Here is a 25,815-nt window from a genome sequence, read left to right on the forward strand (position 1 = left end):
ATTCTGCTACAGAACAGATCAATGAGGGATGAAAATTTATCCCATTTGTTATAAAGACAAAGTATTTAAGTTTTGTTTTTTAAGATGTAGCCAGTGTACCTCTTTCTGAAGTCAAGACAACATTGAAGTAATCATCATGCATGAACTGTAATGAACAAAAAAAGAAAAATAATCCAGTTTGAGTGGCTCATTAAAACCAGTGAACTGCTCAGTTGACACAATAGAGTTGCAAAACCAGAACAACACACATAACCACGTGCTGTTATGTCTACTGGTTACATGAATTAGCAAGTAAATTATAACAAGGACAGTCTTGAAAGTTGTGTAAAGGATGTTTTTCTAAGAGTTTTGGTTGTTTCTGTGAAAGATGAGTGTTGATTGTTGTTGCCGCCGACGCCACGATAATTCGATGTTTACAACAAATTAGTAGATGTGCGCGTCTCTTTGAAGTTGGTGTCGGCTCGACTTGTGTATTGTCTGAGCGTGTGGGAGAAACTGGAAAAAAGAAATGGCCATTAGTTTGAACCAGAATAGATAATCATGTGATGCTGGCGTCTTACACCCTAACCTCAGACCTAACCAGCTGATTTCGTTATGTAGTTCCTCATTTCTGCTTGAAGGGCTGATGATCGGTTAAACATTGATGTTATGCTTTTGAAAATCACCTCACAAAGGCTGAGACATCCTGCAGCGTCCATGGCATCATGATCATGATGATGGACCATTAGGTTTAGACTGGGAGGCTGTGCAGCTTAAACTGGCAACGTCTGGTCCTGTTTGAACCTTTCAGTGGGTTCAGAGAAGCCTTTTGTGTTTTAAGAGCTTAATAATTGTCAGCCTACAGTGAATGATATGTACAGACTTCTCAATTAATATTTAAAACACAAAGGGGGAAAAAAGGAATAAATATTCATGAAAGTAACAAGTGATGAACTAAAATCAACAGTAACTAGTAAAATTATATTTGTACGGCACCTTTTACATAAAGAACATTCAGCTCAATGTGCTTTACATAGAACAATAAGAAAACAGATTAAAACAGTTAAAATGTGACATATATGATGTTACATAAGTGTAGCAATTCAAGAAAAGCAAACATTTTAAACATGAACCAGACTTAAAAGGTTGAAATGTGTAACTGTAAACCAGACTGTGACTGACTTTGCTAGTTTTAATTTTACCGTACATACGTGCTGTGATGCTTGATGTCCGGGGGACAGACGTATAAAATGTTCTGTATGAGGGTGATGAATCATTCAAAGAAATGTTAACCATTGAAATTCAAAAGGCCTGAAGAGTTTAATCATCCTTCTGTGTTCTAGTTTACAGTGTGAACCTGAAAATGTGATAAATGACTTTAATGATTAATAAATAATGAATTGTTGGTTCCAGCTTTTTAAATGTACAAATTTACTACAGTTTTTATTGGTGTAAAATAAAAATCTTCAAACAAATCACACAATTTGAAGACGTCATCCTGGGCAACTATGATGGTCACTTTATACTTTTCGTCTGATCATTTATAAACTGAATTAATAAAACAGATGAATTGATAGTCAATCCTTAGTTGCAGCTCTTGGTAGAACATTACTTTAAAGCTTAATTCATCACACATTAGTTGGTAGTGTTCAGATGTATCCCTGAACAAGAGCAAACATCAGTTTGTGATTCATCCAGCCTCGTCTGATCCTCAGTGAAACCAGCTGGATTTGTCTAGTTGAAATAAAAACCAACAGACATCTGGTCACCCTCTGGCACCGCCGCCCGTCCCTGAAACATTCGCAGGTGCACATGTAAACCTCGATCGCTCTTCGTGTTCCCTGTCTGCCGTCCTTGTAGCTGTTCTGTTGAGTCAAACTGTTATCTCTACTCACCCCTGCTCCACTTGCAGGAAGTTGACCAATGTAAACATGACCTTGCATACAGTTTCCCTATCCCTCCCCCCCTCACGGTGAAATACGAACCCCCTCACGTGTAACCAGTCATGTAAAGCATCGCCTGCTGTCACACACAAACACACACGTGTCTGTGTACATGTGCACGGCAGCATGCGCACATGTTAGAAGATAGGATCACTTTTTTTTTTCAAGTCTGTCTTAAAACAGCCAGGTGTCCTGTATGAACACTGAAAGAGGTTTTCCTCATTGTAATCATTCCTCCTGTTCATACTGGCTGTTAAAATGTCTTTTTAAATGTGCTTTCAATGTAAGTGATGGGTGGGACAACATCCACAGTATGTCCACACAGTCATTTTGTGTCAAAATGTATTAAGAAATGTATTCACATTGTGAACTCATCCTTCTAACATATTTCCGTTTCTTTTTTTTTACCTTGATTTGTATCATTATTTTCCGGTTCAAATTGTTTCACAACAGGTTATGAAACCTCTTAGTTGTTCGGTTGACAAGTTAATTAATTTGCTTGTCAGACTTGAGAGGATGGCAACCGGCCCAGGTCTTGTGGAAAATTACGGCACATATTCTACCTGTCACTAGCTGTATTTTTCATTGTTAAACGTTCAACCGTTTTATTCCGAATGATCATAACAAAGGAGGTGTGTGAGTATTAGTCCTGACAGCCAGGAATTATTACAAAACAAACCGGCGAACACGAACATTTTAGCGCAAGATGTGAGGCCTCCATTTACATCATTTCGTGGAAATCAGCAGCAGTTTTTTTTAAAATGTTGAATTGACTGTTTATTTTAAATTAAACAACTGGAACATTACACAAGTTTTACTGTTATAACTGAAACCTTTGGCAGACTTTAAATGTTTATCAACCTGTTGGCATCGCTAAATTAATGTGCCTCTATTGGCTGGTTTAAACATATACACAAATTACATGCAGACAGAAAAATGAAGGTCTTGATATGCTGTTCGTTTGGTTATTTGGTTGAATCAGCAGTCAAAGGTGAGAAGTAAACAAACTTTTTATTTGTTTATATGGATATAATGTTTTTCAATATGCAGGAATTCAACACTTCATTTTCTTAGATTGAAAAAAATCCCCAAATTTATGTGGTTTCATGACCCCAGATATTTATTCTTGAATGAAACAAGATGTTAAAACTCTCTGTTGAAGCCAATACTCACAAATCACTGTAACACAGCTGCAGTCTTAATATAGTCCAGACTTTATGACTGAATGACAGACTCACATCTGGAGAGCATGAAGTTTATACACACATTTATATACACGCTACGCTTGTACACAAATTTGGCGCGAGAATGGAAACCGCCAACACACACACACACACACACACACACACACACACACACACACACACACACACACACACACACACACACACACACATATCTGGTGTGAAGTCCTCCTCCGGTGAAATCCCACACAACACAGCACAAGCCTACATAGGATCCACAGATCAGGTTACCATGGTTATAGATCCAGGCGGTAACACTATCCGCCAGCCTGTGAGGTAAAATTACCACCACATATGCCTTTGTTCCTCCTCGCTCTGCTTCTCTCTTCTTTTTTCTCCTCTTGCTTTTCCTATTTTATGAGTTTCTCTTGCTTCCTCTCATGCACCGAAACATTTATATGTTAACTTTTAACATTATATAAAAGCTATTCTATGTTTATGAAACTGTAGACTTTACAACAGTTATATAATCAGTTTCAGTTCTGCCTTCTCTCGCTCCAGTTCCCCCTCTGTTGTTTTCTCCTGGTTGTCTGAAGTTTTGGTGTGTGTGTGTGTGTTTGTGTGTGTGTGTGTGTGTGGATTCCCAGTCAGCCACAACACGAACAGACAGAAAAGACAGGGATGAGGAGAGGCTGTCTGTCTCTTGGAGCAGGCCATTTGAGGTCGTCATGCAACAGTAGCAAGACTCTTCCGGTGGTTGCACACGCCTTATCAGAGCTTCAGTCACCCAGAGGCTGCTGGGATACTCTGTCAAAGTCATTTCACATCTGAGTCAGATGAGCTACAGGCAGTGCAGTGATTTCATGTGTTGTATGTAACACAGTCATTGGTCCTAGAGATTTACTTTGTAGGGCAACAGACTGAAAAAATGATTTTTGTCATCTGCCCTTGTGGCATAATTAAAGGACGGTTCGTCTCGACTTGGGTTTTATTTTTGTTTCGTTTTTACTATCACTTCTATCGTTAAGGTTAAAAGTACACTCATCAAAGTAATTGTTGCTTCCGTTCATAGATCTCAACGTCGCTAAAACAAAGTCCGACGAGGCAACGAACATGAGCCGTAAAACAATCAGAGAGGATGTAAACAAGTTAACGATCTACGGTTTATCTAAATCACTTTATTAGGAAGTAACACCGAACTTTAACACACTTAACAGGAAAACTGCCTGCGTGCACGAAGTACAAAATGTCAAACATGAAACAAAACTGAAAATATAGTTAAGCGAGTTATAAGCGAGCGTTTGCTTTGGTCCGAGGTAGCGGGGGCGTGTTTCTAGAGTGTGAAAGGCAACACACCGTTGCAACTCTGGGCTTCAAACCGACTCCAATTCAAATTATTGTGTGACATCTCACCTCCCTACATCTATCTTTACATACAGTCTTTGGTTTAGATTTCATTGTTCAATCACATCCGCAAATTAATTTCTGAAATGTTTTCACCTTTTAATTTTTTCCTGTATTTTATTTTAGGGTGGTCATTTCATTTTCTAATATCCTAGCAAGGCTGCAAAATGAAACCCCCCCCTTCCCTAGCAGGGAAAAACCTGGCAAGTGAGGTCAGGTAATTTGAGTTTGAGACCCCTGTTGGTTCAAAACTTGCACAATCATCTGGCTGCTCATGTTTCTCTCCCTGTGGATTTCTTTTTAGCTTGTTTTCAGATCTGAGCAGTTAACTTGTCTGCTACAAGGTTATTATTAATCTGATCTATATGACAGAAGTCCTGACGACCAAAACCATGAAAATAAGACCTGAGCTGTAATAAACCAGAATTACAATCACAATGCATCCTTTTGTGCATCTAAACCTTGAATTAACATGTTCACATATTAATGCGGGATATAAACGGGGTATTAGATTCTGCCTCCACTCTGAAGAACTCGCCCATTGCATTACACCGATGCAATGCTTATCTATAACTCAACTTCCTCTTGATAAGCTTTACTTTGGCTTCTTCTGCTCTCATGTTTGCCAGCATGACCTGCTCCCTCTGTGGGTGGAAGACTTCACCGCTGTCCGCTCTTGCTGCCTTTTGCTAATGCAATATTTCATCTGAGAATCATTTACAATGAGCATCAATCACACTAATAACTTTTGCTTGTGATTAAATGCTGTGTGTCAAATTAACTTATGTCTCACCTCCCTCCTCCTCCTCCTCCTCTTTATCTTTGACCCGTCCCTTCTGCCTCTTTCCTTTCTGCTTCTCCCCCTTTTCTTCTTCTCTTTCCTCTCTTCTTCCACCTCCTCCTTTCCCTCTCTCTCTTGCCCCTTCCACACAGATGCTCCCAGCCGCCCAGCTTGACAGGAGCGATGGGATGTGTCAACTAGGTATTTCACCTATCCCAACATCTTACACTGCAAGCAGGGAGACTGGCTGGGTGGGAAAGGTCATTAGAGGGGGGCGGGGGGGCTGGGGTCCTAAAATTAAAGATTTAAAAAAAGAAGAAGAAGAAAAGAGGTGATAGGGCAAGATAAAAGTTACATTGGGTACAAGGCATCTGTTAACATCTACATTAACAGTTTAATTGTTCCTAACATACAGCAGCTGGTATGTATGAGTATACAAGTCATGGAGCGGCACAGAAAAGGGTGCCACATTCACTGTTTTTTCATGCATAAACTGGATAGAAATTCAAAATCTTGTTTTTGTTTGTTTACAATCTGGTTCTTGTTGCCGTAGTCTTTGCCAATACATTTTCTGTCATGTCCACCTTTTTGGAAGCCAATTTTGTTCTCATTTTTCTTCAGCTTTTGCTCTGCTCCATGGTTTTCTTCTTGGTCATGTAAACATTCATTTGCTACAATTATAGTAGTTGTTGGACTGCTGCAATACAAATACAGTGTTTATCAAAAAGTACTGATTTGGTTTGGTAACCATGTTTTCTAACTAATAAATGAAATGACCTTTTAAAGAATGAAGCGACTTCGCATCGATCGGAGTTCAACTGGACAAACAAAACAGGAGCTGTAAAAGCTTTTCTACAAGTATATTATGTCTTTACCCATCGATCAAACTATTTAGTGGCTTAGGTCAACATTTAAAGATATTACACCTGTAAGTCTTTTTGTGTTGCAATGCTACTTCTCGACCCTGAAAATCTACAGTTGTACCCATACTGGTACAGTATTCATGTATGTTGTAGACTTGTTTTACAGTGGGATGTTGGTCAGGAACTAGCCAGTAGATAAATGAGCCTCAATAATACATATATATATATATATGTTTGTGTTTTAATAATCTTGTTTTATGAGCTGTACTTTTTGGAATATGAAGACATGTGAAGTTTAGTTCATCTCAGGCCAGTGAGTGAAATATCACATGAGATATCATGTTTTACTGATGCTGTCTTCTTCTGTCCTTCCTCCATTTGTGTAGCTTTTTAAAAAGCACCTTGATGCCCTTTTTCATATATGAAGGACAATTCAGAGAAGTCTAGATGCAGGAACATTTGTTTTACTCATTTTCCGGTTGACATGTTGGGTCCTTTTATTGGGTTTGACAGGTAACTGAGTGACTGCTCTCAACTTTGAGATGTTGACAGCTTTTCACTTTCTCATACTTCCGATACATTGACTGAGTGACAGTTAATGATAAATTGAATAAAAGGCCACTGACTGTTCCAAAAATGTTTGTCAGGGATGTTACAGATTGACGCAACTCAGGGACTTTGTTTTAAACAAACAGAAGTTGACATGACACCAGAAATAAGACAAACCTTCCTCTCTCTCTCTCTTTCCATCAACACTCCTCTGATCATCCTTAACCTCCTTCCTACCAAACACCATGTTTTTCCTCTTTCCCCAATCTATTTGCATCATCACCTCTGTACATGTTCTCCCTGTCCTTTCTCCTTGTGTACCAGACAATGACATTTTGGCAACATGGATTATTACTGAAAAAGAGGAATTGCTCTCCCTTGGGCAACTTATGTCTGACATGTTCTGTTGTTTCCTAAGCAACTAAAAAGCTGCAGTAGCCACAACAAACCCTGACCCTTAAATATTTTATTATGAAACAGAGAAAAGGAATCAAATCTAATTTTTTTGCAACCACCAAAATGAGTTCCCTTTTTTTTAATTTGATAATTGATATATTGGTTTACCCACTCGTATGGTCCAGATAGGCAGGACCAACAAAACAAACCTGGTGCAGGGTCAAGTTTGTAACCAACATGAAGTACTCTCAGGCTGCCTGATGTGATCAGACCTTCACAGTGAAGTTAGGATATCAGAACCTTTTTGAGTTATAGATGACAATGTTAATCTCTGTTTATCTGTCTTTTGTTTTGTTTTTTCAAGCAGATAAGGCAGCTCTGGACGATGTAATCGGACTGACGGACTCATCTGCAGTGTTGATACCAGAGCGAGACAAAGGAGGGACAGAGAGAGAGCACGAGGAGGAGGACATTGAAGACGTTAGGATGGGCGTTGGGAAGAACACCACCTCCAAGTCGATGGACAGCAGCAGCGAGGGAGGAAAATATGAAGAGGAGACCAAACATGGAGCTGATTTCTACCCGATCCCGGTACATAAATGTGTTTTTTATTTGTTTGTCCTTTTTATTTGCCATTAAATGTGGCCACAGCAACAACAAAACCACAGACATGCATATCATATAAGCATGCCTAACCCTACGTCTGGACAGAAAGCGTGTCAGATGCATTTTTCACATGCACGTCACATGCAACAGATGCGCTCTCATTTTAATGTACGCAGCTGGCTGCACCCACCCTGTGCAGGCTCAACTGTGCCTCATGGGCATAACCGTGACCTGAAGAGTTAATTTAGGCTTCAAGTTTATTTTTCTGTTTTTTACGCGTGTCACTACAGTCGTGTATTTGGCGTAAGGCTAGCTCATGTAATGAAGCAATGACCAATACTGGGTTTGGTCAATACCATTGTGGAGTCGTTACTCAAAAAATTTAATGTATTGCACATTATTCGTTACTTTTTAAAAAGCAACGCAGTACTTTACTTACTTACTCCCTGTGAAAGGTAATTAATTACACTATTCATTACATTACTTTTGCATTACTCCGCAACAATGCCTGAGATGCATTGTCGTGTAATTGCCAGTTACCAATTTAACATTACATATGCCCACATATCAGAGCAAATCCCTATCTTAATAAGGAGGACATTCAAAAGAAAAAGTTTTCCTCCTCAGCATTTCCTCTACTATGTACGATGCTACAAGCCCATTCATCTCTGCTTTTGTTAACGTTACCTGTTGAAAATCAAGGGCTTTGGCCGCTTGGTTGGCGTCGGCATACACTCACCTCGAGCATCATTCTGGGTCCGGGAGTCTTTGGCTACTAGCTTTGTGTTAGCATGTTGCCTTTGCAGGTGCTGCTGTGTGATGATACGTTCACAGCAGTGGATAGTTGTTTCTGGCCTGGGCACAGTTTGCACTTAACTGTCACATTTTTTTCCTTTCGCGTAACAAATTTGAAGTAATGTGCATACCTCCACCACTCAAAAGTTGTAAATCGCTCTGCCATTTCTGTCTTCTCTCCCACACATGTGTGTACATGTGTGTTGGAACTCTATCCAAAGTCATGTCATGAGAGGTCAGGCGATTGTTGTGCAAGCGTGCATGAAAGGCACGCAGGTAACTCTACTGTGATTACCGAATGTAGGAACAGTAATGCGTTACATTACTGTGTTACAGACAAATGTAATGTGATTACACTTTACTTTACACACGCAACCTTATAATTACTCTCCCCCCCCCCCTCTCCCATCTCTGTCTTTCTCAAACGCTCAGCTTTGGCATTACTTTTGACCTGGAATGTATTTGTGTGAGTGGACGGCGTGAGAAGTACAGACACTGTCTGTCTGTTTCATGACCATTCGGGTCACACTACCCCTGCTTGGTCCGTTCTTTTCCGTTGTTTGGCCGTTTCCTTCTGGCACCAGCCCAGTACTTCATACAGGTCAAATGGAAAAATGACGACAATAGCAAATTAGCTACAACCCATTCATAAATCACACTGACTCACAACTGGCTTTAATAACAGGAAATCCACTGATCAACTCTTTTTCCATGAAACCAGAGGTGGATCTTTACATTAGCACTATTTTGAGGTACTTTTATATCTGATCTTCATTGAGTATTTCCATTTTAAGCTATTTTATACATTCCACCACATTTCACCAGGAAATATTGTACTTTTATACTGCTTTGCTGATTCAAAATTTTACATACAAATAGAGCTGCAATGATTAATCAATTTAATCAATTAGTCGATCGACTGAAAATGAATCAGCAACAATTTTGATAATCTAATAATTGTTTATCGTCATTTTTTTTAAAAGCAAAGTTGCCAAAAATGTGCTGGTTTCAACTTCACAGATGTGGTGATTTAAAGCTTCTCTGTGTCACACATGATACTGAATATCACGACATTTGAAGATCCCATAACAGGCTCTAAGAATTTACAACAGCAGATTAATGGATAATGAAAATATGTTGCAGCCCTGTGATGCTTTTAGATTTAACTACCCAACAGAATATGAAACAATTAAAATTGGCACAATGTCCCTGGTTTGAGACCGACTGGGAGCCTTCATTGTCAACAGTAGAGCACTGACAGGGGAGAGATAGACGGGGGAATGACATGAAACAAAGACAAAAGCATCAAACAAGGGTAAAACTTTCCACAGGCCTGTGACAGTGACCATGAAGTCTGCTTCCTTTAGACTCTTAAGATAAGCTTGATCCATTTGTTAGAACAATCACAAAGCTTATCTTGCGTCATTATCTGCAGCCGTTCAACAGAATGCAAAAGGAAGGAAATATGATATAAGCTTAAAGTTTCCTTGTAGTTATTTTGTCCCGGTGAGGCATTGTGAAGAGATGTTTGTCTTCCCGAACGACACCTGAGGTTATAGACATTTCCAACATTTAACAAACTCTATTTACACACATAGAGACCAGGTTGTTAAGTGAACTCTGTTTAATTTGAGAGGCTCGGCCTGTCGACACAGCAGAGTGTATTTACATGTGGAAAACACAAGTGCATCGAAAGGACTTTACTCGGCTTTTCTCAGAAAGGATCACAGGATTTTACAGTGAAAACTAAGCAGATGATGGATGATCACATTTGCATTCCTCCATCTCTTTACATCTTGTCCTTCAGGCATGGAAAAAATCATTAATGTCATCTTTTAATGTACTTTTTTTATGTGTTTTAATGTTTCTCACAGTGTGTTCCCTCCATATAACAACCTACTTTTTGTTGATTAACGTGATAAATTGAGGACATAAACAGGAAAGGCAGACACTCGTACACCACATGCTCACACACTTGCGCACGTACTCGGTGGCAGAAATGTGTAAGGATAAACATTTGCACAGGAAACACGTGTTTATGTCTGGGATGCCGAATCTGGTTTGTTGCCCTGTTTGTTTATTTCAGTTGTGATCAGTTTTTGTAGCCCTCAGCCTTCAAGTTGGTTTTATAACTCTGTTGTTCTTTCATGTTATAGCACCGAGACAGGTGGTTATACAAACTTTCACACTCACTTCGCTTTTTCTTTTTAATGTGGTTTTGTCAGCTGGCCAACAATGTGTCAAAGCTGTGAATGTTGTCCTCAGTCTGCTGGGAACACACGTTGATTTATCGGCATGCTTTGGCAAACTGTAGTTAAAGATTTCCTTATGAATTAACTTTGTGTGTGTGTGTGTGTGTGTGTGTGTGTAGGTGGTGGTGAATGGAGTGAGCGGGGCCAGTGGAGACCAGGACACTGAGAACACAGAGCTGATGGCCATCTACACTAAAGATACTCAAGGAGCCGAAAAGGTAACTCGAGGGTGAAAAGTGGGGAAGTTCAACACCATCCTGACGTTCTTTACCAGTCATTCAAAGTCATTCTACTTTTACTCTCAGACTAACATCCTATTAATCTGTCTGACACATAGTCACATGGTCCAAAAAGCTGACTCATACAGTTACTGGTTTTTGCTTGTGCTGCACATTGTAATTTTGCTTAATGACATATTTAGTGACAGTCCTTTTCCTTGCTTTCCTCCCTCACTTTCCCCCCTACATTTTCCTACACTTTTAGTCTTTTTTTTAACTTATTTAGTACAAAGTAATGTAAACTCTGACTTTCATAGTGACCAGCATTAAGCAAAAATCTATAAATACAGGTCAGTTTATTTTCAGAAAAGTATCAATTCATCAGTTTTCTCTTTAGGAGGCCCTAAAATGCATTTTCTTTTAAACTTACCACTTACTTTGATGTGTAGCATGAATTTTATCTAATAAACTTTTGTTAGCCATAAGAGAAGCCTGCTCTTTAAATAAGAGTTGGTCATTAGTTCAAGTTCAGTTAAAGCAAAGTTATCTTTCACTTTTACTTTTATCTTTTGAACAGATTCTTTGTATTTAAAACAGTAAAATGTATCTTCAACTATTGCTAAAGGACGTGCTGCTGAGATTTGAATACACAACGGCTGCCTTGGGCCTCAATACAGTCTGACTCAACACACAAGTTATCTCTACTGTGCCGGTTTTTTTTTTTTTTTTCCCCCTCATCACTGTGACTGTGCATTTTTCATTTCTGAGTGCAGTCATGTGTTCTGCTCTCTCACTAAGTTTCCCTCTTTTTATTTCTTCCTGCCACTTTCTCTTTTTTTCCCCTCTTTTTTTTTTTTTCTTTTCATTCACAAAATCCATTCAAAATTTCACAGTACATCTGCTCAGACATGATGTTCTCACTTGATAGTTAATCATTCAATGTCAGGTGAAGGAAAGATTAAACATTATGAGATTAAGAAGTAATGGTTAGATTATTTTCCTGTACTTCAGCATATATTCTACAGGAATATATTCTTTTAATGAATGGGAACAGGAGAAAGTAAACGTGTCAGTATAGATATAAGTTCTGAAGATATTAAACATCTTGTTTCTTTGTGTGTGTGTGTGTGTGTGTGTGTAGAGCTCAATGTCTGAGACGTTGGACAGCACAGACAGTGTGGACGCAAGGAGGATGGACATGATCTATACCATTGAGGACACCCCACCCTGGTATCTGTGTGTGTTTTTAGGCTTACAGGTAAATCTACAGACTGAGTGACTTGCCTACAGTGTGTATTATTACATGTCATCAATATACTATATTTGCTTTACATGACTGACAGATGTGTTTAAACTGTAAATGTCTCACTATATGCACTGAAAAACACCAACTGATGTCCTGTATAATCTTGGTGTGTCATATCCTGCACCGTGGTCGCACTCATGTCGGTGCAGTATTTTTCATCTGACCATCCCGTCGGTACATGTTACGCAACTGGACGTGAGACACAAAAATAGGATTTTGCTCACAGCAGTCGTCAGCACATGTTGCTGGTTCAGTGGGTTAATCTGCTCACTGTGAACCACTATGTGCTAATATCCAACTCTGGACTTTGGACATACAGTATATTGTCTCCCTCCCTCTCGTAGTCATTAGTGAGAGGCTTGGCTAGATTAGTGAAATATATATGAAGGAAATAGAAAGGGCCTCAAAATGTGTGGTTGTAATATGGGGCAGGAAAAACACACCATAAGAAATTTCAATCAGCATCTGGACACAGATCTGCATCAAAAAACAGTGATAGACAAACATGCTCATTGACTGATTGCAACTATGATTTTTGGAGAATACCTAAACTCTTAAGTACAATGAAAATGTAAACGTTAAAATGAACCTTTCACCTCTGAGTTATGGCCATTTAAAGTCATCATGTTAGTGTTGGTGATTTCATCTTTTTCCTGAGAACTCAGACTCAAACGGTAAATTTCGGTGGTAGTTGTGCAATTTCCCCAATTTCCCTATAATCAGATATGTTTTGGGAACATCTTTAAAGATTGTACTGTGATTAAAGTTGGTGTCAAGTTAAGTCTTAACAATAGAGACACACATACAAACTGTTGCTTCTTGTCTTTCCAGCACTACCTGACATGTTTCAGTGGAACTATAGCGGTGCCGTTCCTCCTCGCTGAGGCGATGTGCGTCGGCTTCGACCAGTGGGCCACCAGCCAGCTGATAGGGACCATCTTCTTTTGTGTGGGGATCACCACCCTGCTACAGACCACGCTGGGCTGCAGGTACACACACACACACACACACACTTCTCTCTCATACTGTATCTACAAACACTCATATGGACATACAGTACAATCATACCTTCATCCACACACAAACTAACCTGCAGCCTCTCTACAGGTCTCACATTGTATTCTCTCTTTCAATTCTCACCTCCTCCCTTCTTCATTCCCTTGTTCTCTCACTTTCTCGCTCTTATCTCTAAGTACCTCCTTATCGACGACGGACATCGTTGACATCAAGTTCCTCTTTCTCCATCCTTCCTCTTTATGTCATGCTGGAGTACGTTTAAGTGTGCCTGCATGCATTAAGTACATGCTTATACATCTTTCTCTTCTCTCTTTTTTTTTTTTAGTCATGGTGGGTTCCTGGAGCTTTAACAGTATTTTTTTATTATTGATTTATGGATAAATTAAGTAGGCATATTTTAACAAGCTAGATTCTTATTTTATTGAAGCTTTCTTATATGCGCATTTTCAACCAAAATAGGAGTTAAGAACATTTAAAGTTCCTTGTTTCGTTCATGTGACTGCAGTCATCATGGGCAGTTAAGAAATTAACTTCCCAGTAGTAACTTTTCTGAAATGAGAAAACAAAACTGATGCTGAAGAGATGTCAGGAACTAAAAGACATGTGGGGTTTGACTCCTGGCCAGCGGAGGGAGTCATACGCAGTTCAACTATTACATCAACTCTGGGCAAGCAGTCTGAATTACGCTGATACTATAATCGATTTAAACACACAGCCGTGTCTTTGTTGTCTGCTTGTTAACCGAAAGGGAAGTCCCTGCTTTGGGCCATGCAGTATGCACATGTCATGAATAGCCCATTTGACCCAGTTTTTGCCAGGTTGATTGCTTTCTGTTATCTAAAACATCTTTTTTATGTTTCACCTCACGTCAACCTGCTCTCACAGATTCCTCCTCTTGTCGTCTTTTGTCTTTTCTCAGTCCTCACCCTGCCTCCAGGTGTTCATTCGTTCTCAGACGTGTTGATCTGTGCCTGTAAATCTGTTCATCTCTTTAGTTCACCACCTTGTGTTTCTGATGTTCTTTGCTGTCCCTCACATATATATATCAAACCGTACTTAATGTGATCCGGTTTGCGTAAGTAATGATTCACCTGATTCAACTCTGGGGGTTATATCAGTCCCATCACTCACCAATAATAGATAATGAATATTATATAATATGTCATGTTAGATCATGTCAGATTTATCTATATAATAATAGATAAATCTGACATGAACATCACCTGTTGCCATGGATATAATCACATTTTTTAGATCAGAGTTTTAATAAAAGCCAGGTCATGATGGCATGGGGTGCTACTTTTCTTTTATAAAACAGGAACCAGTGAGGTAAAATCTCTCTCTCTGTCTCTCTCTGTCTTTCTTTCTTTGTATTAAAACTAATCTTTCCATCATGTTGTAACAGATTCTGAGTTTCTCATTATTGTTTCCAGTGTGCAGCAGCAGCCGTCTCTCCAACCAAATCACCTCATTCAGACAAACGCAGACACACTTTGTCCAACCAAATCACCTCATTCAGACAAACGCAGACACACTTTGTTCTTTTTGACACCAACTCGATGACCTTGACTGATGCCTCCATTAAAATAGTGTGCAAACAGTGTGCAGCCTACTTCTTTTTGTTCTTATTCAAACATTCTGCGGGAGGATCTGAGAGACTTTTTTTTTTTTTAATCCATTGAATGAGAAGCTGTGCCCAAACTGGTACTGTATATGTAGTTTTATCATGGCCTTTTTTCCTTAAAATGTTGTTATTCCATATAAAATATAAAAATGCATTTTAAACTTAGTGTACTTTACTCAAATGCGAGCGGACAACATGAACAACTTCAGCAACGGAAAGTACAGAACAGACAGCTGTGGTCATGCACAAATCATCTGTGGTCAGTTCGATGGGGAAGTAGAGCAGGTTTGGCTTTTGACTTTCAGGGAGCATTTTTACATATGTTCACCTCAAGTTTTGCAATGTAGACGATGTTTAAAATAGACATCTGACATTATAACAGCATAAAAATAAGAAGAGTGCACTCAGTAGAGTGTAGATCTCGCCAGGTGTGTAAGTTTTCTTGTATAGATGCATGCACAGTTTTTAATAAAGTGTTTTTGTATAGTTAAGTCTCAGTTTTCTTTAGGATGCATAGAATAATGTAATGGTATTGTAACTGGGTTGTATCCTGGGTTCGCTTAACTGTATAAACTTAATAAGGCAAGGCAAGTTTATTTGTACAGCACATTTCAACAACAAAGCAATACAAAGTGCTTTACATAGAGCGTAAAAGGCATCAAGACGATAAGGAAACAATAAACGGGAAGATAAGTCCAAACTTGTCATTTTAGACGTTATTTATTTTGAACATTTTGTTGTAACACACCACAAAATATAACCACTCCCTACTTCTCTCTCTCTCTCTCTCCCCAAACCAAGAAGAATTGAATCTCACTCAGTTGTCCTTCCCGGCTCCCTTACAGTCAAGATGGTGGTGAATATAATACAAACAGGGATTTGTCGGGTATGGAATTAATCTGCAGATGCTCCAGTTCAAGATGAGACCGAACTTTTCTATGGTTGTCAGTTTTTTAGCCATGACAAAAGCCAAAATGTGGCCTGCAACTGACTTTTTTTTTTTTAGCCTAGCCGATTGCCAGAAAGGCCTTTTGCTATGTCATAACACATGTTGTAAAATGGCGAGGACTGCTGAAAAGATGAAAGTCTAAGCTTTACTATAGGTTCATAAGGAATAGTGTTATAAAATAAGTTTTTCAAAAGTTGTGAATCGCCGCAACCACAAGAGGTCCTTGAGCATACAGTCATAAATGTGCACAAAACATATGAGGCTCACGGGTCCAGTAGTAAGTGAGATTAGCTGCGGACAGATACACACGTGTGCACACACATGACCAAATGCATGATCCCCTCCAGGCTTACACCTGGCGGAGATAATAAGAGAAAAAACACAAAAAGCAAGATGTGTCCCGTTTAAGGCAAAGAATGACCTTTTCTCCATCTCAGTTCTTCCTCGCTCTTGAACACAAAGAAAGACACAGTCAAGTCTGGTCTTGGCTTCAACATCAGTGGCATTCCTATCACACAAATGGCCCACACTCTCACAGAGGCAGTGCTGGGCCGAGGTGACAAGACGGTGCCTATCTATCAAATACCAGTGAATGGAAAGAAAGTGAGGAGGAGGAGGAAGCAATTGGGGGAAAAGATATTATACTTACATTACCTAGACAACAAGCCAAAGAACATGAAAGACGTGTGAAAGGCACATTCATGTTAAGCACCAAAATACTTGTGTAATATTATATTATAATAACAGTAATCTGATCACAAGTGGTCACATTCACATCACACAAATTGCATCAGTGAAGAATTGGACTCAAATCGCTTCACACACTGAAAATCTGTCCTATCAAACAGCATTATCTACGTGAGCACATTTCCATTTTCACAAGTGACGTGTGAAGTTTTTTATTTTAAGCGTGTTTGTTACATCTTGAGCAAGTTTTTGCCTGCCTGCTGGATGACAAGAACACTCCATCTTTTATTTTCAACATGGAAATGTTTTATTAACAGATGTAAGTTGATATGCATATTTAGTGGAGAATGATAAATCTTATCACGACATATCTAGACGCCTTTTGGAGATATCTGAATGCACGACACTTGGTCTGAGGAGGCAGTTTAAAGAGATGAAGAGCGGATAAGATGAGGATAAGCGGCAGGATGCGGGGGGGGAGGGCGGGGAGAAAAACCTGAAGGAAATATAGCGAGGAAGAGAGAGACAGTTTGTGAAGAGCAGGTGGGAGCCGGAGGGAATTGGAAAAATGCCAAGTGAGGTCGAGCAAAAAATGCTTTTCTGGGGAAAGATGAAGTGCATATATAGACTACATGTGACCGTGTGAAGTAGGCGGGGGTTGAATATTCAAATTCAAATAAACGATGGTTCGATCAGGAATTTGGTTTGGTGCCAGACTGCAGGTTTTACTCTATAATTAAAACAAACTAGTACAGGCTGTTTTCTTTTCAAATGAATTTTCACATCCGTTTTCTCAAGATATCAATGTTCCTCCACTCCCTTATTTCCCAACTCTGTGTTTCTGCCTGTGACATTTTCACTGATGTGACGTCTTTATGGTTTATTCACCCGTCTCATCTCTGATTTGATCTGCCGATGTCTCCTTCCTCGTCATTCGAGCCTGGAGAAGAAAAAAGAGCAGCCGTGTTGTAATGCATGGTTGACTATTGCTTATGTCCAAAAAAAAAAAAAAAAAGAAATATCATGTGTACATGAGTGTGTTTCAGTGGAAGTAGAAGAAAATTGAGGGGAGAATGAGGAAGGAGGAGGGAAATCTGTGGCTGCAATAACTGGTCTGACTATCCCATCCTGTTTTTAGCTGACTTACCCAACAAAAGGCTCAGGGGGGGATTCTCACAGTCCACGCTGTTAATGATTATTATGATTTAGATAATTGGGAATAACTGCAAGGAAGAATAGCACACCCTCTGTATTTCACATGTCTTGTCACTTGAATGGCTGGCACCAGAGAGAAAATAGGCTTTTTTTTTTTTTTTTGACACTGAAATACATTTTTTATCGTCTATTTGATCATTTGTGCTGGTGTGTGTGTTTGCTTGTGTTCAGGTTGCCTTTGTTCCAGGCCAGCGCTTTTGCCTTCCTCGCACCAGCCAGGGCCATTCTGTCGTTGGACAAATGGAAGTGTAACAGTACAGGTAACATCTCTCCTTCTCTTCTGTCTCTCTCTTGACTCATTTCAATGCAGACATGCCCATCTGGAATGTAACCAGACCTGGTTTACTTTGATCCCAAAACCAAATACTGTCAGCATCAAAGCCAGTAGGAAATTAAATTGCCTCAAATTGGATTAGCTGGTTTATCTCGCTCTGCGCTCCAAATATAACTAATAATTAGAGTTGTTTCATATTGTGATCCATATTGTGATTAAATTAACTTCATATTGTGATCAAATTTACTTCTCTTTTTTTTCCAATTTCATCCCTCTGTCTTTTTCCATGAGCAGCGATTCCAGCAATGAATGGCACAGAGCTCCTCCACACAGAGCATATTTGGCACCCCAGGATACGAGAGGTGAGACACAGAGAGACAAATAAAAGACTCACACGCTTGAAAGGTGGGAAGAGAAGGAATGAAATGAAAAGAAAGCAAAGCGGTGAAAATGAAAACTGGATAGACATGTTCAACAGATAAAAGGTACCGCTCTAAAGCAAAGACAGGATGTTTGCACTAATTAAACGTTGCCAACACGCGAGATGTTATTCAACTGTAGTTGAATAACATCTCGCGTGTTGGCAACGTTTGATTAGTTATTCAACTGTAGTTGAATAACAACTGTAGTTGAATAACTCCTTGTGCAACTTTTTATACAACTATAGTTGAATAACTGATGTTTCTTAACGTTATGTTTAAACGGTGGCAGTTTAAGGAGAGGTTTTGCAGATGGGAACATTGTGACTGTATATGGCTGCAGGGTTTGGTTTTCTGTGACAGGAGCTGCTAATTTGCATTAACCTTTTCTGTTTGCGTAAGCCAGTTGAGTCATGTTTTTTTTCTCTGACGCATAAATGACACTAAACTCAATCAGACTTAATCAAATTGTTGACTGGACCATCGACGGGCTGACAGCAGGAGGAACGTGCCGGCGAAGAAGAGAACATGAAGACAGATGACGACAGGAGCGCAAACACGATTATCACCACGAATTGTCAAATTAAAAATAAACATTTTTAATTCTCAAAGCCCATCTCCTCCAACCAAAAAAAGACTACAGATTTCTATTTTCAGTTATTATTTAGTGAAGGATTAGAAAAAAATTGACATCTTGCAACTATAAGAAGTATTAATTTAAAGTAAATATCTCTCTTAAAATCACACTTGCTTTAGTCAACATTATTCTGTATCCTTCTGAGTCTGCCCCTTTACAATGGTTTAAAGATAACAGTTGCAGTTGATTAAAAATGAACTTGCAGCAATGTCTAAAAGACCTTCTTACACTGTGCAATTTTGGGCTGTCTGAGACGAAAGTTGACAGTCGTGAGAGAAACGTGGTAAAATCTTTGGTCCTTGATCCAAAATGCTGGTCCGAGATCACACTGTGAGACTAGTCCACCGACTGACCGACCTATCAGGAGCTTTGGCGACCAAAGACAACCTGAAACAAAATTCTGACAGCGTCAGAAATTCAAGATGAAATTCTCACAATGTGACTTCTGCTACGACCCACAATAAACAAGCAAATGAATTAGAATACGACATGAAGTGACACAGAATACACTGGACATCGCCACATTGTGCGAGTGCAGTTTTTTGAATAAAGTTTTAGGGGGAAAACACACTTGTTCTCCGTAATACGTTCATGGCACGCAAAAACCAAAATGATGGAGTTGAAATGAAAAATAATTTTGTGACTTTTTGAAACATATGAGTGAGCTGAAAACGTGCCTCTGCTTTCATATTCTTCTCTCTATTTACATCATAGTGCTACAGTTCACCGGACATTCAGCGCACAATCTGACACAAATTGATATCGTGCAGTCTGACTGAGATTGTGATTTTATTATAGGTGTCTAGCACAATGTGATGTGCAATAAACTTATATGATTGTCGTTGTACCGTCTAAAGGTGGCTAATGCTACCTTCTGATTATTATTATCTAAAACTTTTTGTTTCGTTGACCCTTTTCTCCTTCTCTGTCAGATTCAAGGAGCTATCATCGTGTCCTCCCTGGTCGAGGTGTGTATCGGGGCGCTGGGTCTACCCGGGATTCTGCTGAAGTACATTGGACCTCTAACCATCACCCCTACTGTAGCCCTCATCGGCCTGTCTGGTTTCCAGGCCGCAGGGGAGAGAGCTGGAAAACACTGGGGCATCGCTATGCTGTAAGTCCAGACTCACATGCAGGCGTCAACAAAAATATCCTAAAAGTGTTGCTGCTCTGTTTGCTTTGTATGTTCCAGATTGTCAAAGTGCAACAGGGCAGCAGGTGCATTTAGCTGTATTTTGGGGAAAAAATTGGAACGTACTGAGCATACAGATGGACAACTGTAGTGTAAAAAGCTGCAGGAAATGAGTTTCTATAAACATTTTGACTTCTTTTCTGCTATGAAACACTACCACTATTGGAAATCACCCAAACTGTTCATAAGAAACTGCAATGAGTCTTACAGCCAAGTATTTAATACTTAGCCTGTAGCGGATTCTCTTCACACAACCGATTCACTTTAATTGCACCAACAAAACAACCTTTCTAGATTCCTTCCTCAACAGAGAGAACATTGTGTAGTCTAAATGTGCAAAAAAAAAAAAGATGTCTGAGAATATTCTTGGCTCTCTTAATTGAGCAGAAAAGAGGTCTGGGGAAAGAGCCTGGGACAGAAAGAAAGCATTTTTTTGGCTGGACCAGACACAGACCAGCCCTATAACCATGGTTGTCCGTGAGTGTGTGAGTGATGACGTTACACCATTGGTGCAGAGAGCCCAGTGTTGGAGTTTCCTCATTGGCTGCTCTGAGCTCTGAAGCTGTCAGCTCTGGTGTAAATGCAGTGGAGTCGGCTAAACTCCTGTTTTAAACAGACGCGTACCATCGTCTCTACTGTCAAGTGTGATCGACTCTCGGGCTGACAGCGCTGTCAGTAGCGGGCAGGAGAGATGCTCCGTGGTGCGTTTAGACTTAATAACTGAACTAATACCAGAACGCAAGCTTTTTTATTTCTCTGACGTTCTCTCATCAAATGATGAACAGCAGCATTAAAACACGAGTCTTACAGGTAAGACATGAAACTCATGTAGCTGTTATATCAGTTTAGTGTGGGGCAGCTGCTCTGCAGGTGCGCTTGATTTGACTGTAACTGCGGTTACTGTGTGGAGATAAGCTTCCTGAATTTGCACCCAAAACGGTGTCAAACTCTTTATTTATAATTTCCACCACAGCCTCCATGATCATCAACCAGGAAAGAGGCAGAAAAAAGGAACATAGAGGCATGAGGGAGAGGGCAAAGTCAAAGCACCACAAATAACAATCACTCTGACAAAACACTCAATGAAAAGTGAAATACGAGAGACATCAGCAGAGTGAAACAGATGAAAGAGCAGGCGGAGTTAACAGATAATTAGAATAGTTATAATTAGAATTAAGAGAAGTTCTCTTTCAAATCAAACATCCCAAGATATGAGTGGAAATTTTTTTTTTTTTTTTTTTATTACTCAAACGTTGCTTAACCATGTCATGTGATATGCTACATCAATACACTTAACCAGCAAATGTAACTGGAACCATTACAGAAAATTGCAGATGAACATTTAATATCTAGGAATTCACATTATAGACACAACCACTGACTCACCCCTGTAACAGATTGGCCACAATTTCACACATTGACCATACATGGTCCAGTCATATACTGGGTTTTGACTCATTTTACTTGAAAAGAACGTACTGGAGCATATACAGACTATAAAGATACAGGCCACTGACTCATGGGGAAGATCCACTTCAAAGCTGTGATGTTCAGGTGGTATGACATCAGTTCCTGCTGTGTTGTGGCTGTTTACACTGTAGCTGGAGGGCCTTTTCTCTCCCCTGGCTCCACAGGGACAGAGGATATGTGCTTGTAATTGCCACTGATTTGCTCTTTCTGATGCGGTTAAGATAATTGATTGGCTCTGAAGCCTCCGGGGTCGTAGTCAGATGGAGGCAGGAGGAAGTGGAACAATGTTCATACAACGGGATAAGTTGTTGCTGAAATTCACGTTGTCTTCCTGAAGAAGAAGAATAATGAATAAGAAGAAACTTTGCTTTGAATATGATACACCAAACTGAGGATTGTGTCTGTCTGCAGGACTATCTTCTTGGTGCTGCTCTTCTCCCAGTACGCCAGAAATGTTCACTTCCCTCTGCCGATCTACAAAGCAAAGAAAGGCTGGACCTCCTATAGGCTGCAGGTCTTCAAAATGTTCCCTGTAAGTACAGACCTTCTCAAAAAAAAAATACACACACACCTTGTTTTTTTTTTTTTATCTTTTAGCAACTGTGAACTTTTTCCTCAGTAAATATTCTGCTCTTTGGCTTAATGAAGTGACCTTCAGTTCCTTTACAACTGCGCTCCATTACAAGCTCCCGAGTTCCCATCACAGTCACAAATTATTCAACACAGCTAATCTCATTCTCTCTGGAAGGTTAAGAGGTTTTCTGCTTTGTGTGCCACTGTGCAGACTGTAAATCAGTCTCCTCCTGCCCTCTGGTGGTGATATATTAAACATGAAAACTGTCAGCAGACAAAGGATATCTCACTTTCTTTTTAAACTCACAATAAAGTTGCCTATCAGTCTTTTTTTTTTTTTTTGCTGTCTCCCCAAAGAACATCCCACTGTTCTTTTGATTTTTATTGGGTCACTTTTTATAGTAGAAATGTTAAAGTGGACTCTCTTTTGTAGCTGCCAACATGCCATAGCCTTGGAAAAATTACGCAACACTCTGCAACAATTTTTTTTTTTACTTATTTCCTCTTTATGTTAAAACATGTCTAAAAGTATCATTTAAAAAATAATTGTTTTCATTTCTCTTGCACCCAGATCATCATGGCCATCCTGGTTTCCTGGCTGTTATGCTTCATTTTCACTGTGACGGATGTTTTCCCACCTGTGAAGGACAAGTACGGTTTCTACGCCCGCACAGACGCACGCCAAGGAATCATAGCAGCGGCACCGTGGTTCAAGATCCCTTATCCCTGTAAGTTTGTTTATGAGAACGGGCTGTAGAAAAGGGGTTGTCAGTGTTATGCCTCATCTCCTTTTAGCTGTGATAATCCCAGCAGCTGCAGGCAGGTGTCAGGACTTGAAAGGGACCTTTTCATACGCGTCAGATTCGCTGATTTTCGCTGCAGTTCATTTTTCTGCTACGCATGAAACATGAAAGCTTTCAAAAATATTGCTCTGCTGTCACTCCAGTATGTACAAAAAGCATTTTCCCTGGATTTAGAGTTGCCCACATTTCACATATTCTGATGTTTTTTTTGCTGAGATGAATAGTCAGTAATGTGACATACAGTAGTTAGTGGAAAGGCAGGTGTTATTGGTGTTTTCTGACAACGACTAAAGGAACTGTGGTGATGTGGTAAAGTATTATTTTTGAGATGTTCTCTGTTCAGATGCAGCTGTTTCTCAGTTTTGACGCACACTGTGTTTTTACCGCTGCAGTCCAGTGGGGTTTCCCAACAGTCACTGCTGCGGGTGTGATCGGCATGATGAGTGCGGTGGTTGCCAGCATCATCGAATCGATCGGCGATTATTACGCCTGCGCCCGTCTCTCCTGTGCTCCTCCACCTCCCATCCATGCCATCAATAGGTAACTTTCATTTCTACTCCTCCTTTTACTCTTTAATATGCTGGTTGTTTGTGAGAAAAGGGCACGGGTAGTTTACTCTCTGGAAGATACTGTAATTGGGTTGTTTATCTTCTGTGTCTGTAGGGGAATATTTGTAGAGGGTATTTCCTGTGTGCTGGATGGTCTTTTCGGGACAGGAAATGGTTCAACCTCCTCCAGTCCAAATATAGGCGTTCTGGGAATTACAAAGGTAACTAACACCATTACTTATTTAATCTTTTCTTTATTCTGTGTTTTGTTTTTGACTCTATGTTCCTGTTTTTACTGTATCTGCTCTTATTGTTCCTGTTTATTCTTCTCCTTCCTCTCCTGCACACACTTATTGAGTTATTATAACAATTTTACCATTGGTTAGTTTTGTTTTTAATCATTTTAGAAAATCTTTCCGTGTCTGTGGCATTTGTCAAACAAATAAAGCAACAACTAAGGATATTACAGTTAAAGACAGGACAGACGTCAAACATCGTAATGCTCACCACAATATCAGCAACAATCAAAAAATCAAGTACAACAAAATGCAGCAATGCTTTGGTTGTACAAATAAATAAACTTAACACAATGGTCCTTCCCCAAACCAGTCTCCACCCACTAAGCCTTCATACCAAGTGTCCCTCCTTGAAGGGAGCGAGTATAAATAAATAAACTGGGATACACTCACCACCCTCTGACATGATGTTGAGTCACCATGGATACTGATAGTACCTAGTATCCATGCACACTGTTTATTATGCCCTGTTTAACTGTAGATGTAGCATTGGCTATATGATACATTTTGTGCTCTTGTTTCAATATAATATATGGGTACAAGATAAATCTAATTTATGTAGCTGAGCACAAAATGATGGTTCTTTTTTGCTTTTTTTAACTGCATTTTTTGTGATTTTTAAACCCACAATGAGAATGCATTGAGAGTAATCCAATACCTCCATTATCCAGCACTTGTGCTTCCAGTAAGGGGTGGTGGAGAATGACAAGTCAGCACTGACGTTTACTGTCTGTCGGAAGGTTTCATTGTCCTCTAACCCGCCACACTCGCTGGTTTCGGGTGGCTGCTAACATGCCGAACCATCCGCCACAAATGGAGGCAGAGCGGAGAGGGGACTGAGTATATCAAAGCTTCCTAACACGCTCCAACTGGCTCCCTAACATCCCGCTGATCTGTAATCCGTCCTCCAGGTGGGCAGCAGACGTGTGATCCAGTATGGAGCTGCCATGATGCTGCTGCTGGGGCTTGTGGGTAAATTCAGCGCCCTGTTTGCCTCTCTGCCTGACCCTGTCCTGGGAGCTCTCTTCTGCACCTTGTTCGGTATGATCACAGCGGTGGGACTGTCCAACCTGCAGTTTGTCGACCTCAACTCCTCCAGGAACCTCTTTGTTCTGGGCTTCTCCATCTTCTTCGGGCTGATGTTGCCGAGCTACCTCAAACAGAACCCGCTGGTCACAGGTGAGTGGAGGGAAGAGAAACCCACATGTAGACAAACTGTGGTCGGGCGTTCACCTGTCACTTGAAATAAGCATTAAGATTAGTTGTCACATTAACTCTGTAATGATTAATGGAAAGATAGATTTTTAAATATGCCTTTGCACAAGATTAACATTCAGTCATATTGTGTTGCTAAGAAACATTTTTAAGCATTTAAGCATCAAAAAAAGTAATTATATGAATGTAATAACACATTTATGTCATCTGTTATTGCATTCCCGCTGTAGGTTTTAGGACATGTAGTCTGTGGTGTCTGAAGTATGATTTTTCTATTGTTACTCCTTAGCCATGCATGTCATATTGTAGGTGGGACATTGTTGTTTTTCTTGCGATGGAAATAACTTGTTTTTCCCAACTCTCTCTCTGACAGTATTTACAATGCCTTTGTTTTGCTCTGTGTTGTTTTTTCTGGGATAAAATGAGCCCATGCAACCAACTTTTTTTTTTCTGTACAAACTCTTCCTCATCTTTACAGCCACAGCTGCAATTCCTCCAACATTTGAGACATTTTCTTTGTTCAAGTTAAACAGGACGCTTATGATTTATTACATCACATAAAACTGCAAACATTAGGTGTTACATCCCCAACTCAACTTTCTCTGTTAGTAGTTCTGTCT

General features: G+C 39.8%; 1 protein-coding gene across 4 annotated transcripts in view; it reads left to right on the top strand.

The window, feature by feature from the left end:
- The window catches only part of slc23a2 (solute carrier family 23 member 2), a 43,854-nt gene that overhangs the window by 12,383 nt on the left and 5,656 nt on the right, over positions 1-25,815 (top strand). Inside the window, exons 2-14 of one of the 4 annotated variants that reach the window (XM_067614182.1) lie at positions 5,444-5,492; positions 7,464-7,690; positions 10,872-10,970; positions 12,112-12,228; positions 13,108-13,265; positions 17,940-18,028; positions 18,337-18,404; positions 20,031-20,212; positions 22,172-22,292; positions 22,905-23,061; positions 23,529-23,676; positions 23,800-23,905; positions 24,892-25,159. In XM_067614182.1, the coding sequence (XP_067470283.1) occupies positions 5,444-5,492; positions 7,464-7,690; positions 10,872-10,970; positions 12,112-12,228; positions 13,108-13,265; positions 17,940-18,028; positions 18,337-18,404; positions 20,031-20,212; positions 22,172-22,292; positions 22,905-23,061; positions 23,529-23,676; positions 23,800-23,905; positions 24,892-25,159 (1,789 nt within the window). The remainder of the gene's footprint in view (positions 1-5,443; positions 5,493-7,463; positions 7,691-10,871; positions 10,971-12,111; positions 12,229-13,107; positions 13,266-17,939; positions 18,029-18,336; positions 18,405-20,030; positions 20,213-22,171; positions 22,293-22,904; positions 23,062-23,528; positions 23,677-23,799; positions 23,906-24,891; positions 25,160-25,815) is intronic. The other 3 variants (XM_067614189.1, XM_067614206.1, XM_067614198.1) reach the window with 3 other exon arrangements.

The sequence above is a fragment of the Thunnus thynnus genome, chromosome 2 (genome assembly GCF_963924715.1).
Source record: "Thunnus thynnus chromosome 2, fThuThy2.1, whole genome shotgun sequence".
Classification (NCBI taxonomy): Eukaryota; Metazoa; Chordata; class Actinopteri; order Scombriformes; family Scombridae; genus Thunnus; species Thunnus thynnus.